The sequence below is a fragment of the Dreissena polymorpha genome, chromosome 2, assembly GCF_020536995.1.
Source record: "Dreissena polymorpha isolate Duluth1 chromosome 2, UMN_Dpol_1.0, whole genome shotgun sequence".
NCBI lineage: Eukaryota > Metazoa > Mollusca > Bivalvia > Myida > Dreissenidae > Dreissena > Dreissena polymorpha.
The window spans coordinates 109,732,073-109,751,859 of record NC_068356.1 but is presented as its reverse complement, the minus strand read 5'-3'; the positions used below and the strand labels follow the sequence as shown (position 1 = coordinate 109,751,859).

The 19,787-nt window shown below is 34.7% G+C and overlaps 1 protein-coding gene across 1 annotated transcript in view; it reads left to right on the top strand.

Annotated features, from left to right (window-relative positions):
- Positions 1–935: 935 nt before the first annotated feature.
- Positions 936–19,787, top strand: part of LOC127868476 (sphingosine kinase 2-like) — a 57,128-nt gene continuing 38,276 nt past the window's right edge. Inside the window, exons 1-2 of the mRNA XM_052410294.1 lie at positions 936–1,431; positions 14,932–15,081. Of these exons, the coding sequence (XP_052266254.1) occupies positions 1,002–1,431; positions 14,932–15,081 (580 nt within the window). The 5' untranslated portion in view covers positions 936–1,001. The remainder of the gene's footprint in view (positions 1,432–14,931; positions 15,082–19,787) is intronic.

Sequence of the window (19,787 nt, the reverse complement as noted above, 5' to 3'; positions counted from 1 at the left end):
TGCGATGGTACGATGGCGACAGTACGATTTGAATATCGCATTGTCGCCATCGTTCTTTCGCTCTGTCGCCATCGTATTGTCGCACTGTTGCATTACCTTCATCGTTCTATCGCGTTCTCGCTTTGTCGCCATCGTACTATCGCATTGTCGTCATCGTATTGTCGCACTGTCGTCATCGTATTATCGCATTGTCGCCAGCGTACTATCGCGTTCTCGCCCTCTGGATTTTAATGTGTAACCACGATAGCCTAACGGTATTCCGTAATTCCGTAACAGTACGATATGACTATCGCATTTTCGCCATCGTACTATCGCAATGTTGCCATCGTATTGTCGCACTGTCGGATTGTCGTCATCGTACTATCGTGTTGTCACATTGTCGCCATCGTACTATCACATTGTCGCCGTCGCACTATCGCATTGTCGCCATCGTACTATCTCATTGACGCCATCGTACTATCGCACTATCGCATTGTCGCCCTCTGGATTTGAATGTGTAACCACGATGGCACTAAAGAAAATCGACAAATTGTTATAAATATTAGAGGAGGTAACCATTGCGCTGAAAATAACTTTTTATTATGCAAGGGAGAGCACTCCTGTAACCTTGGTACTGTCGCCATCGGATTGTCGCACTGTCGTCATCGTATTTGCCATCGTGCTATCGCGTTATTTTACTGTCGTCATAGTATTATCACATTGTCGCCGTCGTACTATCGCACTATCGCCATCGTATTGTCGCATTGTCGTCATCGTACAATCCCATTGTCGCCATCGTACTTTCGCACTATCGCATTGTCGCCCTCTGGATTTTAATGTGAAGCCACGATGGAACTAACGGTATTCCGTAGAAAATCGATAAATTGATATAAATATTAGGGGAGGTAACCAATGAAAATAACTTTTCATTATGCAAGGGAGAGCACTCCTGTAACCTTGGTTTATCGATCTGTTTATAGGAAGCGTCACGTGACCAAGGATAGGTGACACATGATCGAAAGATGGGCACTGTTGTTGTTGCAACTACTCCGAACAAGATGTCGAAGGACGATATTTTGTTAGAAGGCGACTTTGAAGTGTTTCCAAGAGACAAAGTGTTGTATCACGTCGAGTGTTCGCGCACAGGAATATCGTACTATCCAAAAGGTGGCGAGAGATCGAAGAAAACATTGAAATACATCCATTTTGGCGATGTCACTGGCTGCAGATGTCGAAAATCGTTGGATCAAAAACACTCGAACAAAGCCTACCTGACAGTGTTCCATTACCCTTTGAAAAAGAAATTGTTCGGTGAGAAATGCGTACGTTCCAAACAACATATCACATTTTCCAGAAGTGCGGACGAATCGTTTGATAGCAACAGGAAAGTAAATGAGAAATGGAGACGTGTCATTTTACGTTTATGTCAAGGTCTGACAGTGCTCAAAACAGGTGTGTTACAGTTAGAGATGGAATGTTTGCTTAGCCTTATATCCCTGTTTTGAGAATATGACAGTTTCAGGTGCAATGAGAGTCAAATTATGAATTTAGGGTGTTTCATGTTTGTTACAATTGTTCATAAAATTTTCAGATAGAAGATCCTTAACATTAACAAGCCCTGTAAAGTGGATATTACAATTTCAAATTATTTCTACACTTTGACAGCTTGATTTCCAAACATGTAAAAGTCAGAACATCAATACAGAAATGGGAATACAATTTAAAAACCAACAACAACTTTTTGTCGTACGGAATATGATCAAACAACAGCTAAAAATTGTGAAAAAATGCCCTGCCTTAATATGAGGAATATTCAATAAGGCGAATAGATAACCATTGCAAAAGCTAGTTCTTGAACATTTTAAATAGTAATGTTTAATACAGGTAAAACATTTTAAAATTTAATTGAGTTAAAATAGTTAATTAATTAATAATAAACTAAATATGTGTCTTTGAAGGGATTTTGTTGTTTGTAAATGATGTATCAGCTTTGTTTGTACACACAGCTAAATGTTGTTGTATTTTCATAAGCTAGCCTATATCTAGGAAGAAGTTAGTTCTCATTGAATGCTCTGAGCTTTTATGGGTACATACATACAGCCCGGATGGTCAATAGCTTAGAGTTGGATTATTGCAACTAGGATGAAGTCAATTGAAGGGAACATAATGTACTGAAATACTAAAGTGCATTTTAATAGGACTGGTCTCTCCTTATGTTGATGGAGCAAAGTAAGATTCCCACAAATACCACTTTGTTGTATAAGCATTATCATCAAATCAGTGAAGCTCATCTAATAGCAACCATTAATTACAAAAAATAAGTATAAACAAGCACTTTTTTTTAAATTAACAAAATCATTAAATACTTAACAAAAGTTTGAAGATTAATGTTATGGGTCACCGTCTGTAATATGAAACTGAAACAAGATGTGTTTTTGAAACACAATGTCCCCCTATATGATGTTTGACCTTGAAGGATGACCTTGACCTTGACCCTTCACCACTCAAAATGTGCAGCTCCATGAGATACACATGCATTTCAAATATAAAATTGCTAGCTTCAATATTGCAGAAGTGACATTACATGAGCAATTTTGACCCATATATTTGACCTTGAAGGATGACCTTGACCTTTCACCACTCAAAATGTGCAGCTCCATGAGATACACATGCATGCCAAATATCAAGTTGCTATCTTCAATATTGCAAAAGTATTCATAAAATAAGCGATTTGGGCCACATATATTTGACCTCTGACCTTGAAGGATGACCTTGACCTTTCACCACTCAAATTGTGCAGCTCCATGAGATACACATGCATGCCAAATATCAAGTTGCTATCTTCAATATTGCAAAAGTACTCATAAAATGAGCGATTTTGGCCACATTTATTTGACATCTGACCTTGAAGGATGACCTTTAACTTTCACCACTTAAAATGTGCAGCTCCATGAGGTACACATGCATGTCAAATATCAAGTTGCTATCTTGAATATTGAAATACTGCAAAAGTGTACATTAAATGAGCGATTTTGACCCATATATTTGACCTTTGACCTTGAAGGATGACCTTGAACTTGACCTTTCACCACTCAAAATGTGCAGCTCCATGAGATACATATGCATGCCAAATATCAAGTTGTTATCTTCAATATTGCAAAAGTTATTGCAAATGTTAAAGTTGGCACAAACCAACCAACAGACCAACCAACCAACAGACAGGGCAAAAACGATATGTCCCCCACTACTATAGTGGGGGACATCAAAACAAACACACACTGAGGCATTCATTCTTCATCATCCCAAGGGTCAAGCTATGAATGTTTCAGGAAATTGTATAACTCAAAGGGTTAAACAAAAAATTGCCCATCCTGTATCCTCTAAATATCTGGCTAGTATGATATATTTAGGACTAATATCATCTAAGACATTATAGAACGTATTAAAAAGTCATGATATGATCAATCATATGTTTGTAAAAATTACTGGTACTCGCTGTTAGGGATGGAAAATACTGAGAGACATACAGTATTATACCTCTTACCATTAAACAGCTCAGTTATCAATATTTTGGGAAATTTGTTATTCATTTTGTATTTGCTTTTTTCTACTGGAAACATACATGCTGTACATACTAATTTTAAAATATTTATAAGACAAATGTGTTCATTTTGTTAAAATTAATTGTCTTAATATATAATATTGTGATCAGATCAAAAAGTGCATCACTCTTAGGTGTCTGAGGGGGCAGGGTGGGACTTGGGCGGCTTGATGCTGCACCCCACAGTGACTCTTAGTCGTCCGAGGGGACAGGGTGGGGCTATGAGCGGCTTGATGCTGCACCCCTCAGTGACTCTTAGGTGTCCGAGGGGGGCAGGGTGGGACTTTGGGCGACTTGGTGCTGCATCCCTCCGTTTAGGCTAGCTGGAGCACTGAAACATACAACTTCAACAACTTAATCTCTAAACAGACCTTTTCACATTACCGATATCTAGTTCTGTATAAGCTGAAAGTTCATTTAAAACAATTCTGACCACGTGAAAACTGGTATTATAGCTTATTCAGGCAGGATAATATCCAGATTAAAATGTTCAATAGAGTAAAAAATGTTGTCTTTTTGGCATTTAACGCTTCACAGATGTTATTTTTAAAATTCTTAATTATAATACCAAATACAATCTACATGTACATTTTAGCGATCATTACATTAATTTTGCACTTTTATTATGGAAACTAGGAATGACCTCATGATTTTGCTAATCCATCTTTATTAAAGATCATAATGGTAATTGATTATCAAAGTAAGTTTATATTCTTATTTCATATAAGTTTCCATAAGTATCACTTATTAAAAACAGGCAGTATTCATGCAGTTTTCATTGTGATGTGGATAAGAAGGGAACAAGGATACCTGTGGGTTGGATAATTTTTGAAAAGTAGCAGGACCATACCGGTAATTATATTGATGTCAGCCCACTGTCTGCCTCACTGCTTGTGCTGCTTAATCAGTGATTTCATTAGAAGCAGAATCCTATGGCGCACCAAAGGGGTCGAAACTTTAACTTCTGCTCGAGCAGAAAAAAATGCTGCTTGAGCAGCATTTAAAGGGGCCTTTTCACAGATTTTGGCGTGTTTTGAAGTTTGTCATTAAATTCTTTATATTGATAAATGTAAACATTAAATTGTAAAAGCTCCAGTAAAAAATCAAAAAAAAATTTAAAAAGGAAAAAAAGTAGCCCGCAGCAGGGCTCGAACCAGTGACCCCAGGAAACCTGAAGTAAAAAGCGCATTAGCCAACTGAGCTATCCTGCCAAGCATACATAAGACGCGTATTTTATACGTTATATAAGCAATCTTCGTAGTTTCACAAATTGAAATGACAACAACAGAACTCTCCAAATTATTCAATCGTTTCGCGTTGCAACGCTTTATATTTTTTAGGTTTTTAAATCGTCAAAAGGTGCATATAATGGCTATATAAGACCATTGCAAATGTTCAGTAATACTGTTTCCTCACAAATATCATAACTAAACCGAAAATATGCGAATCTGAAACAACTTTTTTCAATTTTGTCAATTTACCAAAGCGTGAAAAGATCCCTTTAAATGCTGCTCAAGCAGCAAAATTCCTGCTCGAGCAGCATTTTATTTTTAGAAAAGCCATTGAACCTGTCAGCCAATCAAATTTGAGCTTACAAACGGACGACATAAGCTATCTCTACGGAAACGAAATAGCTACAGGTGTAGCGTGAATTTTGTCAGATCGTGAGATCTGTCAGATTAATCAGAAATCTGACGATTTTCACAGTACCCCCGTGAGATTGCTTTGATCAGTCGCCGTGAAAAATGTCAGATTGATGAAAAATAATATTTAACGCATTGTTGTTTCAATTCAACTTAATTTCGCGTTTTAACAGATTGCACTTATATTCGGACATCTTTTTTTTCGGACGTTGAACGTAAACACGTTGTTCACAACAACGATATCAAAACAGTAGTTATAACACCATTCAAACATTTTAATTTTAAAACGTTTTTTGTTTTAAATGTTATATATATCGATGGTGTACATGCATTACGTTGTATAGAAATATGGTATTGCCTAATTTACAGTCATGAGTGTTGCAGTGTTTTAAAGGGACGGTCCCCCACGACTACGAAGAAAAGAAAAGTTGTAAAATACTGTATTTTTTAAAAATATTTAGTTTATATTGATTAAAATATCACGACTGGTGTATTAAATTACTTGAAAAAAAGTTGTTAAGTTTTCATATTTTCAGTATATTCGGTAATAAATTTTACTGGGTATGTTTACCAGGTAACTACCACTTAACTATAAATAACGCCTGTAGATTGATCATCATCCCGTGGTTAACCCAGGAATGCAAATTGTGCATGCGTAGTGAATTGTATATATTTTATATATAAAATGATTAATCTACTTGCGTTATTTATAGTGTTTATATCATTATGTCACCTATTTTCGCGATGTACTTTCGATTTCACATCGGGAAATTTTATTACCGAATATACTGAAAAAATTAACTTTTTTCAAGTAATGTGATATACAAGTCGTGATATTTTAATCAATATAAAGTAATAATTGTAACAAAATATGGTATTTTACAACTTTTTGTGTCGTTGTGGTTAACCGTCCCTTTAATACAAAGAAATAACATTGGTTTAAGAAAATATTTTCAGATTATATATATATATATATATATTATTTCAGCTTAAAAAAGTTAAAAACTGATAATGAACCAAATTCAGTTCCAGAAATGTATAATCCCAATCGGTGTTTTTATCATTATTTTAGCTAATTCACATGTACACTCAATTCAGGTAAACTATTGTATTATACATTGTATTTCACACAATCATAGTTACATGTACCACTATCATCATTTATTTAATCTGTCAATAAGCTTGATTGGTAATTGTCGGTTCGGCTTGGGTACTGCTTTAAAGTACCCCGTGAACTCTTAAGTATACTTTAATGTACCCCGGGTACGCTAAATATACTTAAACGTACCGTCCGTCTGTCTGTCAGTGCAGTCACTCACAAACTTTTCAGGGCTTTATCTCAGAAACTCAATATAAGTTTTCAACATGAAACTTTATGGGTGTATAAATATTGCTGTGGAGAGGTGCCATGCACAAGAACCATAGGGTTATCCATAGGTCCTCAGCTTTCGTGCTCATATAAACATTCTACTGTTACAAAAATTCATATATTGTTAAAAGTATGCATACTGTAACAGCGTTTTATTTGTTGCCTTTAAATTGTGATTTTTATGCCCCCCTTCGAAGAAGAGGGTGTATATTGCTTTGCTCATGTCTGTCGGTCTGTCGGTCGGTCGGTCTGTCGGTCCGTCCACCAGGTGGTTGTCAGACTATAACTCAAGAACGCTTGGGCCTAGGATCATGAAACTTCATAGGTACATTGATCATGACTCGCAGATGACCCCTATTGATTTTGAGGTCACTAGGTCAAAGGTCAAGGTCACGGTGACCCGAAATAGTAAAATGGTTTTTGAATGATAACTCAAGAACGCATACGCCTAGGATCATGAAACTTCATGGGTAGATTGATCATGACTCGCAGATGACCCCTATTGATTTTTAGGTCACTAGGTCAAAGGTCAAGGTCACAGTGACAAAAAACGTATTCACACAATGGCTGCCACTACAACGGACAGCCCATATGGGGGGCATGCATGTTTTACAAACAGCCCTTGTTTAAAAAGAAAATCAACCTAGTCTTAATTCCTTGATATCTGTGATATATTCTGTGTTAATCTGTGATGTCTTTGATTGATTGATTTTATTTGGTAAACATATGAACATTACATAGTTACTACATAATGCAGACAATATAAAATATATTATCACAGCAATATACATAGCAAACCATGTCTTATGTGTCATATATGTGTATGTTCTAATGACCTTAAATGTGAATAAATAAATAAATAAAAAATTGTCAAAGTTAAGACAGCAGATATACATGTATGGAGAGAACGAGAAACGTAAACAATGTTAACCTGAAAGGCACAATCACAGGCAATCGGCACCTGTGTCGGAAACAATAATTAAGAATCATTAAGTATGTAAATCGATAGAAACAGAGAACCTACACTTGCGCACCCATTGAGCCATTCTTATCATCGTCGTGATTTCCGCAAAAGTTTTAACAGCTGTTAGGTATTTCTGATCGATTTTCTTATTTAGCGAATGGCAACAATTATTTGATCGACTAGTTTGCAGCCAAAATATAAATCACTTACCGGGTGTCAATGTTAAACTTTCAACAGGTCGTCACATAAACTTGCAGAAGATGTAAAAAAGGCACCATCATGGCGGCAGCCATTTTTTCCAAACAAACCAGTTTCACAGCAAATGGCAAATATAACAAGAGTTCTGATTGGCTAATGCCATAATCTAAAAATAAATGCTGGTCGAGCAGGATTTTTCTGCTCGAGCAAAAGTTAAAGTTTCGACCCCTTTGGTATCCCATAGAATCCTGCTTTTGATGCAAGCATTGTGAAATCTGCCTTGCATCATTTTAATGCATTCACTGCCAAGAAGCTACATGTATCTTACATTAAGTTATACATTATTTAAGTCATACAGTATATATTGTGTTTTGTAATAGTATTTTTTCTAAATATATACCACATAAGCAGCAACATTTGCAGAACAATTTTACAAATATGCCCAAACAAAATAACCAGATGACCTCCAGTATTTTGACCACTTACATTTTTCTTTTGTTTTTGTTTATCTATTGAAATTCCTAATAATTTACATGTGTTTCCTCAGAGTTTTAATATTGTAGATATGAAATATTGCATAATAAAGTTCCACATTGTATGTGATATAAAAAGAATCCTAGACATTAGATATAGTAAGTGGGAATCGTCCAATACAATTGTATTCTTAGATTATTCTATAAAAAACTGATACAGAATAATTATATTCCCTTTTTGGATTATTTGGTTTAAGATAAATTATCTTTACATGCAATGTGTATCTTAATTTAATTTTACTTTGTAAACATAATTACTTTTAATACCATTTAATTGTGAATTGAGGGAAATAACTAAATGATATTGATATTCTGTTTTTATTTTAGCGAAATTGAGAACACTTTCAGTGGTGACAATTTTTTTTTATTTGAAATCGGGAAATTTAAGCGGGGAGTCTGAGGCCGTAGGTCCCCAACAGGGATAAAGGGCAGAGCCCCAAGCACTAGCTTATTGTTCTTTTTATAGTCTTTCTTGTTGCAATTTCTGATGAGTACAATGCAAAATATTATAAACCAGACCATCTGTAACTCTGCATGTTTTAAATAACTCACTTTAATCAGTGACAATGCGTCAAATAGATTATTTTCTTAATAATAATCACAAATTATCTTAATTTATCACACAATTTTAAAGGAGTATCATCTTGGTTGATATCACACAAATTCTATTAATGGCACGAAATGAAAATAGATAAATATCTCATTATTTAATATATGAAAGATGCTGCAGCACTCAAAATTAAGGATATTATCAATACATGTCTACATGAACGTGTATTGTAAAGCACCTTTGTGTAGAAAACAGAGATGTATCACTTTACATGTACAGTGTAACAGATGTCTAGTTTTAAGCACATATAATATATAAAGTCATTCTCTCATCAAGAGCATCTGTTGAACTACATATAAATAGAATTTCATTTACTTTAAATTATCCTCATAAATATTGTTTTACTAATTATCGTGTTTAATGAAGTCTGTCTAACAGCTGTTGAGACTGTTACCATGCAGTGTATTACATCAGGTCCCTGATTAGTGATTACGTGTAGTCCACTCAATTATATAACAAGGGCAATGTTTGTTACATAACTGCCACTTGTTATCTAATAAGATTATGATGTACCCTTTGGGTCAAAAGTATATATACATGTACGCCAACAGCTAAAAATAGATATCACCGCGGTGACAAAATTGTCACTGCGGTGACAATTTTGTCACTGCGGTAATAAATGTATCACTGCTGTGATATAATTGTAACTGTGGTGATACTTTGTCTGACCCAAAGAGTTTGATAAGAGCTAAATCAAACTGACCAATGAAATAACGTCTTGCAAAACGGCAACTCTGCGAATATTTATAATGAATAATTCAATTATTATTATCTTTAAAAAATATCCGTAGAACTTAAAAAATACAGATTATTATGGTATAATTAGTAGGACAATCGCCAATGAATTTATGAATTGTCGGCTTCTTTTTTATTGCAGTCGGGGGTTCGAGTCTTATCAGGACGCTTTGTAGTTTTATTACAATTTAAAAACAAAACAAACAAAAAACTTGTTATTTGGTGACATGTGGCTTCAAAACAAACTATTGTTTAATATTTAATTATTTTCTTGAAAAAATCTAGGTTTGTTATACAGGGAAAATGAGTGGTTGAAAACTGACCCAAACAAATAAATGTAACAGCAGGCACAAAAATATACCAACAGTCATAATTTGTCACCGCTGTGACAAAATTGTTACCACAGTGACAAAATACATATAACCGCGGTGACAAAATTGTTACTGCAGTGACAAATTGTAACCGCGGTAACAGTTTTGTCACCGCGTTGATATCTATTTTTAGCTGTTGGTGTTTTTGTACTTTTGACCCAAATTGTACGGCATATAAGATGATTACCAAACTATACAAATTGTGGTTTCAACTGACCATGTCTTAAATTCAAGACAATGAAGTTATGGCCTAAAGCAAAATAAGCGTGACATTTTGTAAAAAAATAATGTTTTTATATGTGGAAATAATATAGATGTTTCTATTCGCCGAAACTTCAAATTTTATGAAATAGTCAATGTTTCAAGGAAATCTTTTCATTCAGTATGAAAAAAATAACCATGACTGACAGAAAATTTGCTAAAAATGTAAAAAATGTACAAAAAATTATAACAAAATATAGGAATAAAAGAGACATGTATATTATTATCTATCCATTTTATGAGTTAGTTGGGATATAGAGAATGAAACATAGAACTACTTTGTGAATGATAAACATCCTTATATGAAAATAATTAATAAAATAAAGGTCAAAAGGTAGTGTAAAAAGAGTCTTGAACATGGTCAGTTTTATTTAAAGAAGAATCAAGGACTATTCTGTACACATACATGTTTTCATTTAATACCATGGCAATAAAATCAATGTTCAAAATTTGACCAACTTATCTTGCGTAGTTTTTGAGATATGATTTCACGAATTAAAGGCTCTATAAAGGTGAAGATACGTAATTATTTACAGATTTTTAATTATTTTTTTCATAATTCAGTATTTAATCAAATGTACCTAGTAGATCTATATTTTTAATTATTTTATGCAAGATGAAAACCAAAGCAGTAAGAAAAATAATTTCTGTTGAAATATTTAACAGGTTAGTGTTAATATTTTTAAGAATTAATTAAATATATAAATGTGACTGTTGGGACATATGTTCCGTTGCATGAAGATCATTATTTTGTGTGTATTTATGCATATTTTACACTGCAGTGTAACAAAATTATATTAACAGAGGTTTGGGAATCATGTGGACCGCAGAGTACTACATTAGGGGTCCATAAAATTTTGTGATCTGTGTATAGTAAATCAGCCGTGACTTTTGGGACAAAAAGTTTTTATAGTTAGTATGATGAATTGATAAACCTGAAAGGTCAAAGACCAGCCTTATTCTTTCAATGGCTGTTCAATGAAGTCAATGACATGCATGTTTATATTTAGGGTGATGTTAAAGCAGAAATAGAGGCACTTTAAACCAGGGTTGGCATATCGACCGGTCAATTGAGTATTGACCAGGCTGGCGGTCAATACCCGGTTAAAACTGGTCAATACTGGTCATTACTGGTCAATACTGGCCAATACTGGTCGATTGAAAATTATAGCATTTAAACATTACAAAGGAAGACTTTAAGCTATTCTATATTAAATCAATCATAATTCTGTAATTGATAAAAAAAATGAGTTATTTATTGTAAAAAAAAATCTTTAAAGCTGTAAAAATAACTTCTTTATTAATTAAATTAAAATGTACATTACAAATTTCTGAAACAGAAGCGACTTCTTATTTCAAATGCATTTAAAGAAACCAGTAATAAGAACATCCATGTTATTTATTTTAAGTTAGAGAAGCTTTAATTTAGGTTGAAAATATGATGTTGCTTTCTGTGCTTTTTATCTGTCTAGCCACTAAATGATGTTAAAAAAATGACTTAAGTGTCATGCAACATAAACATTTATTTTCAACAAGCTGTGAATACTTTCTTTATAAATAGTTGTATGATGCGGTATATAAGTTGTTATATATGTATTATTTATTTATTTGTTAATTTATTTACTTTTTCTTTATTTATTGAAATCCTGATGAAAACCGAAAAACACTGGTTTTTGAGTTTTGACTTGCAGACCGGACTGGAAAATATTGTTTAACCCATTAGAGCCCTAAATCACCACCATTGTAAATTATTAGTATGCCAGTTTTGATGTTAAATTAAAAAAGCAAATTCGTTGATTATATATCAACTGCCAAATTGCCTATGTTTATGGAATGGTGCACTCACATTAGAATCATTAAGTGTAGGTAATAATTAATAGGAAATAATTAAGTGTAGGTTGTTTTTATGAAATGCAATTCTCCTCATTGACATCCACACACCCATGAACTTTCATGTTGAAATCGTGTAGCATATCTGAGATATAGCCTTGAAAAGTTACATCATGCAAAAACAAGAAAGGGCAATAACTCTTAGTTTAGAAAATGTAAGATTATGGTTTTTGTGCATTGCACTTCTTCCCATTGATTTCTACACACCTGTTTCATGTTGAAATGTTGAATCACATCTGAGATATAGCCCTGAAAAGTTCCATCATACAAAAACAACAAAGGGCAATAACTTTATTTAAGAAAGTGAAGGGTTATCTTTCTTATGCATGGAACTTTTCCTCCTTACCGATAATATCAATACACCCATGAACTTGATGAAGTTTCATGTTGAAATCTTGCATGGTATCTGAGATATAGCCCTGAAAAAATTCCTAAAAACAATGGGCAATAACTCTGATTAACGAAAGTGTAGGGTTATGGTTCTTGAGCATGGCGCTTCCCCTCATTGATATCTATACACCTTTGAAGTTTCATGTTGATATCTTATATAGTTTCTGAGATATAGCCCTAACAAGTTCTGTGACAGACTGACGGACAGACAAACAGGCCCAATTCTATATCCCTCCGCCTTTAACTTTTTTTTAGCAGCATTATTTCAGTTTGACATATTATTTAGTTTTTTAATTGAGTTGAAAATATGGTGGTATTGTTGCTGTAAATGATCACATGTTTTATCAACTATAGGTATATGGTAAACATGTAAGCTGAGTCCACTGTACAAGGTAAATTTACCTTGGGTGACAAATGTCAATTGAAATCATACCTGAATGCTATTATCAGTTAAAATGACCTTGGGGTTTTATTGGATGAAACTTTACAATGTCATTTCGCAATGTTTGGATGAGTAATTGTTTAAGACTGAAGTAAACAGATTAAATTTTGTACAAGTTCCCTTACATCCCTCCTTTGCCTATATAGCAAACAAACAAAAACTCAGTTTTTTGGTACTAGCCGTTGGGACTCGCATACCGGCTGAACTAGCCATTGGGTCTCGCAATACTGAAACTGATATTTAAAAGTCAACAAGTATGGCTTTACCTCATATGTCAGCCTCTATGATGGTTTTACACAAAGTCAATGTTTAAACTATTTAACTGGCTGTAAGATGGCTTATTGCCATTAAAAATGGGGACATTTTTTATTTGCAAAAATGGCTTTTAAAGAGAGCTCAGAGTAAACTATTTCTTTTCAATACAATACAATTAGGAAAAATAGTAGTAAAATCTGTATAAGTGAAGCATGTGAGCCTTGTCATACTTAAAGAACCTTAAAACATTAAGATCTGAACAAATGTGTTATGTCATACTTAAGCAGAGCTCCAGATAATTTTTTCAGCAGAGGGGTATTTCACTCATGAAATTTTTAATTGATGAGTAAAAATCAAAATCCGATAATATTAAGGACTATTTATGTTCAAAGGATCACAATTAATAATAAATTGTACATCATCATGTTGTTAACTCGCTTTAACAAGTATTATTGTACAGAATAGAGCAATCACTTTTGTTTTACACAATGTATTTAACAGTTGTTCTGTTTTTTGCCCTTGGCTTATAAGCAGTCATTGATCTCTTTTTCCGTCTTGAATTGGCAAGCCACTGTTTAGCACACAATGTACAGCCACGATCAAATCTTCTAAGCTTGGTCCCCACAACTTGTTTATTATATGTGTATTTTGGCTGCCATTTAAAAAGTGCTTGAAGGAAAAAGGTTTTCACAATAGATGAACTGATAGCAGTTATTAAATGCTTGAAGGTGGGCGATTCGGGTTTTATCGAATGTGATGTCAAATGTTTTCATCATAAGCGTGAATGCAGCGGGGAGCCCGTTGTGTCAACATCGGCCTTTATCGTGGACCAAAATGAAATGATACCATTCTGACTTAGGAGTAAATTAGGTCGGGAACCACATAGATGGTCATGTCACTTTTACCCGTGTGGACACAATGACGGGAACCAATCATGTTTACATGAATTTATATGCATGTATAAATGGCTAATACGCATTGAAATTGCACTTGATGCCTAATCCGAATTTAGCCGGGAGTTTTTTTACTCAAGAAAAGTTTAAGCCATGCGTATTTTCTGTTTTTTCATGCGTATTTTACGCAAATACGCATCTTATCTGGCCCTCTGTACTTAAGGAACCTTAAAACATTAAGATCTGAACAAATGTGTTATGTCATACTTAATGAACCTTAACACATTAAGATCTGAACAAATGTGTTATGTCATACTTTATGAACCTTAAAACATTAAGATCTGAACAAATGTGTTATGTCATACTTTATGAACCTTAACACATTAAGATCTAAACAAATGTGTTATGTCATACGTTATGAACCTTAACACATCAAAATCTGAACAAATGTGTCATGTCATACTTTATGACCATGAACAAATTAAGATCTGAACAAATGTGTTATGTCATACTTTAGAACCCTAAACAAATGAAGATCTGAACAAATCTGTTATGTCATACTTTAGAACCCTAAACAAATGAAGATCTGAACAAATCTGTTATGTCATACTTAACATCTTTATTACCCTGAACAAACTAAGATCTGAAAAAAAGTTTCATGTCAGACTGTGTTACCCTAAACAAATTAAGATCAGATTAAATGAATGTTATGTCATACTTTATTACCCTGAACAAATTAAGATCCAAACAAATGTTTTGTATCCTTCTTTAAGATCTGTGTACTTTGGCTCTTTCAGATGTAGACAAATGTTCAGTGCCAGAAAAGAAGAGACTGCTGGTCTTGGTCAACCCCCACAGCGGTCCTGGCAGGGCTATGCAGATATACAAGGGGCAGGTAGCCCCCATGCTAGACGAGGCCGATATCATAACCACTGTCATCGAGACTGGTACGCTTGTTCTCATCAAGGATTGATTGTTGAAATAAGAACATATCATAATTATGAGTCGCATTTTGATATTTACTGGTAATGCATGATGCAAACATTAAAGTTTCAAAGATCAATGCATGATGAAAATGTAAATTTAATAATGAAAATATGAGCCTTGTTCTGAGAAAACTGGGCATAATGCATGTGCGTAAAGTGTCGTCCCAGATTAGCCTGTGCAGTTCGCAAGAAAAATCAAGTTAAGCCGAAAGTGTTGTCCCTGATTAGCAGACTGCACAGGCTAATCTAGGACGACACTTTACGCACATGCATTATGCCCAGTTTTCTCAGAACAAGGCTCATATTTTCATTATTAAATTTACATTTTCATCATGCATTGATCTTTGAAACTTTAATGTTTGCATCATGCATTACCAGTAAATATCAAAAGGTGTGCATTAATTATTGAAACCAGTATGTCTTTATGATGCATTTATCATTTTTAACACTAATAAACTATTTGTTTTTGTGTAAAATGAATCATTTTAACTAAAATCTTGTCATCATGCATTTACCATTAAACTAGTTGGTTTCTATCATGCATTAATTCTTTAATCTATTTCATGTTCACCATGCATTAATTCTTAAACAAGTATGTTGTCATAATGGTTTAATATTGGAAACAATTAAATTTTTGTCATCTATTGAAGCCAAACATTTCGTAATGAGGCCAATTAAATACACATCAAAACCAGTATGTGTTATCAATAATTCATTTGAATTTTGTTACCAAGGATCATTGAAATTAGTACAATGTAATCATGCATTAACAGTTAATGTTGAAGCAAAATTAGTTTACCTGTAAATTTAACTAGGCTAACCATGGCTGCATCCTCAAGTTGTGACTAAAATATCATACTCGGTATTGAAGATATTTGTTAGTTGGCAAATTTAACACAAGTTAACTTATTTTAGATGCAATGCTTCTCTAAGCCAAATACATTTATATTGTAGTTTTCTTGCATCAAAGAATAGATGAACGTTAACGGCATCTATTGAAATTCTACGTATACATGTATGCAGGCATGATTTTTAGCTCACCTGAGTACAACGTGCTCATGGTGAGCTTTTGTGATCGCCTTTTGTCCGTCGTCTGTTGTGCGTTGTGCGGCGTCAACATTTGCCTTGTTAACTCTCTAGAGGCCACATTTATTGTCCAATCTTCATGAAATTTGGTCAGAAGATTGGTCTCAATGATATCTTGGATGAGTTCAAAAATGGTTACGTTTGCTTGAAAAACATGGCTGCCAAGGGGCAGGGCATTTTTCCTTATAAGGCTTTATATGGCTATAGTAAAATCTCTAGAGGCCACATTTATTGTCAGATCTTCATGAAACTTGGGTAGAAGATTCATCCCAATAATATCTTGGACGATTTTGAAAATGATGCCGGTTGGTTGAAAAACATGGCCCCCAGCTAGGGGCGGGGCTTTTTTCCTTTTATGGCTTTAGTAAAACCTTGTTAACACTCTAGAGGCCACATTTATTTTCCGATCTTCATGAAACATGCTCAAAAGATTTGTCCCAATGATATCTTGGATGAGTTCAAAAATGGTAACCTTTGCTTAAAAAACATGGCTGCCAAGGGGCGGAGCATTTTTCCTGATATGGCTATATATGGCTATAGTAAAATCTTGTTAACACTCTAGAGGCCACATTTATTGTCCAATCTTCATGAAACTTGGTCAAAAGATTCATCCCATTAATATCTTGTATGAGTTTGAAAATGATGCCGGTTGGTTGAAAAACATGGCCACCAGGGTGGGGGGCATTTTTCCTTATATGGCTAGAGTAAAACCTTGTTAACACTCTAGAGGCCACCTTTATTGTCCAATCTTCATGAAATATGGTCAGAAGATTTGTCTTATTGATATCTTGAATGAGTTTGAAAATAATTTATGTTTGCTTGAAAAACATGGCTTTCAAGGTGCGGGGCATTTTTCCTTATATGGCTATAGTAAAATCTTGTTAACACTCTAGAGGCCACATTTACTGTCCCATCTTCATGAAACTTGGTCAGAAGATTCATCCCCATAATATCTTGAACGAGTTCAAAAATAAAATGATTCTGGTTGGTTGAAAAACATGGCTGCCAGGGGGCGGGGCATTTTTCCTTATTTGGCAATAGTAAAACCTTGTTAACACTCTAGAGGCCACATTTATTTTCCGATCTTTATGAAACTTGGTCAGAAGGTTTGTCCCAATAATATCTTATTATCTGAGTTGAGCGACTTAGGGCCTTTCAGGCCCTCTTGTTTTAATTATATGTTGTTGTTTTTAAAGCATTATAACTTTGTTAATTTGAGGCCAGTTTGAAATTTTTAGTTCATTGGCATTAGCCGATTTACTTTATTACCACAAATCAGAAAGACGTCTTGCAATTGGTTGTGTGTTTAGCAAGCGGTAAACATGCCCAGATGTAAAAGGAAGTTGGCAGACAAAATAGATAAGAGATTTAACATACAATTTTCTAATTTTTACAATTTTTCACATAGAAACTTTTTTCGAAGATTTTTTTCTGAGAGAATTTTTCTAAGACCATTTTTAGTAAAAAACATCTTAGACAATAAAACTAATTTCGTTTGTAAAACAATTCTGTTATTGTCAAAAGCTAGATAATGTTTACAATAAGTAAAATGTTTCGCAACTGGTCATGAAAGTTAGGGTGTCGCAGTGGTAGCGCAATTCTGCTTACATAACCTGACGACACTGGTTCAAATATCGGCTACATCATTTTTTGTTCAACTTTTTAATGCCCCCAAGGGAAGGCATATAGTGATTGCACTGTCCGTCCGTCTGTCCCTCACACTTTTGCGTTTAGGTTTCGAAAAATGCTCATAACTTCTATGTCGCTTCAGATGTAACCTTCATATTTGGTATTCATGTGGGTATGGACAAGGCCTTTCCATACGCACAAAACTGTTGACCCCTTTGACCTTGACCTTGAACTTAGGGTCCTCGTTTAGGTTTCGAAACCTGCGTTTAGGCTTCAAAAAAGCGTTTTTCAGGGGCATATGTCTTCCGATGGAGACAGCTCTTGTCTCTTACTAAAAACATTAGTTAAATCTATTAAAATCATTTAAGATTTTTAGGCTATCATACATGTATCTAATCACCAAGTTTTATAGACAATAAGCGTCTTTGCGTTATTACGCAATTAAAATAACTAAAAACGTAAATAAATTCAAAATAAAGCCTACAAAAATGCAGATTCAAATTTAATAACGTAATTCCCGTAAAAAACCTTGCGTCACGAAACGCAATTCCTACGAACACCGGGCATATTTTTTACACTGGTTATTTGCCGTACACAAATGTATCGGATAGTTTATATGCCATCCTATGCAGAAAAGAAGGCAGTCTTTTCAGCGGTTATCAATCATTGGGGGTATTATTATACCCCCACAAACGAAGTTTAGGGGGGTATATAGGAGTAAACTTGTCGGTCGGTCGGTCAGTCGGTCGGTCTGTCTGTAGGTCCGTATTATGTGTCCGCTCTCTAATTTAAGTAGTTTTCATACGATCTTCACCAAACTTGGTCAGAAGTTGTATCTACATGATGTCTAGGTCAAGTTGGAACATGGGCCTTGCGGGGTCAAAAACTAGGTCACGGTGTCACTTAGTGTGTTTTAAACATTCAGCATGTTGTCCGCTCTCTAATTCAAGTAGTTTTCATCAAATCTTCACCAAACTTGGTAAGAAGTTGTATCTAGATGATCTTAAGGCCAAGTTCGAACATGGGCCTTGCCGGATCAAAAACTAGGTCACAGGGTCACTTAGTGCGTTTTAAACATTCAGCATGTTGTCTGCTCTCTAATTCAAGTAGTTTTCATCCGATATTCACCAAAATTGGTCAGAAGTTGTATCTAGATGATCTTTAGGCCAAGCTTGAACATGGACCATTCCGGGTCAAAAACTAGGTCACACGGTCACTTAGTGCGTTTTTTAACATTCAGCATGGTGTCCTCTCTCTTATTCAAGTAGGTTTCATCCGATCTTCACCAAACTTTGTCAGAAGTTTTATCAAGATGATCTGAAGGCCAAGTTCGAACATGGGCAATGCCAGATCAAAAACTAGGTCACAGGGTCTCTTAGTGGGTTTTACACATTGAGCATGGTGTCCGCTCTCTATTTCAAGTAGTTTAAATCCGATCTTCACCACACTTGGTCAGAGGTTGTAACTAGATGATGTGTAGGTCAAGTTTGAACATGGGCCATGCAGGGTCAAAAACTAGGTCACGGGGTCACTTATTGTGTTTTAAACCTCACCATGTTGTCTGCTCTCTAATTCAAGTAGTTTTTATACAATCATCACCAAAATTGGTCAGAAGTTGTATCTTGATCATGTCTAGGGCAAGTTTGAATATGGGTCATGCCGGGTAAAAAAACAAGGTCACGGGGTCACTTAGTGCGTTTTAAACATCACCATGTTGTCCGCTCTCTAATTCAAGTAGTTTTAATCCAATCCTTACCAAACTTGGTCAGAAGTTGTATCTAGATGATGATTAGGTCAAGTTTGAATATGGGTCATGCCGGGTCAAAAACTAGGTCACAGGGTATCTAAGTGCATTTTAAGCCTCACCATGTTGGCCGCTCTCTAATTCAAGTAGTTTTCATCCAATCCTCACCAAACTTGGTCACAAGTTTTATCTAAATGATCTCTAGGAC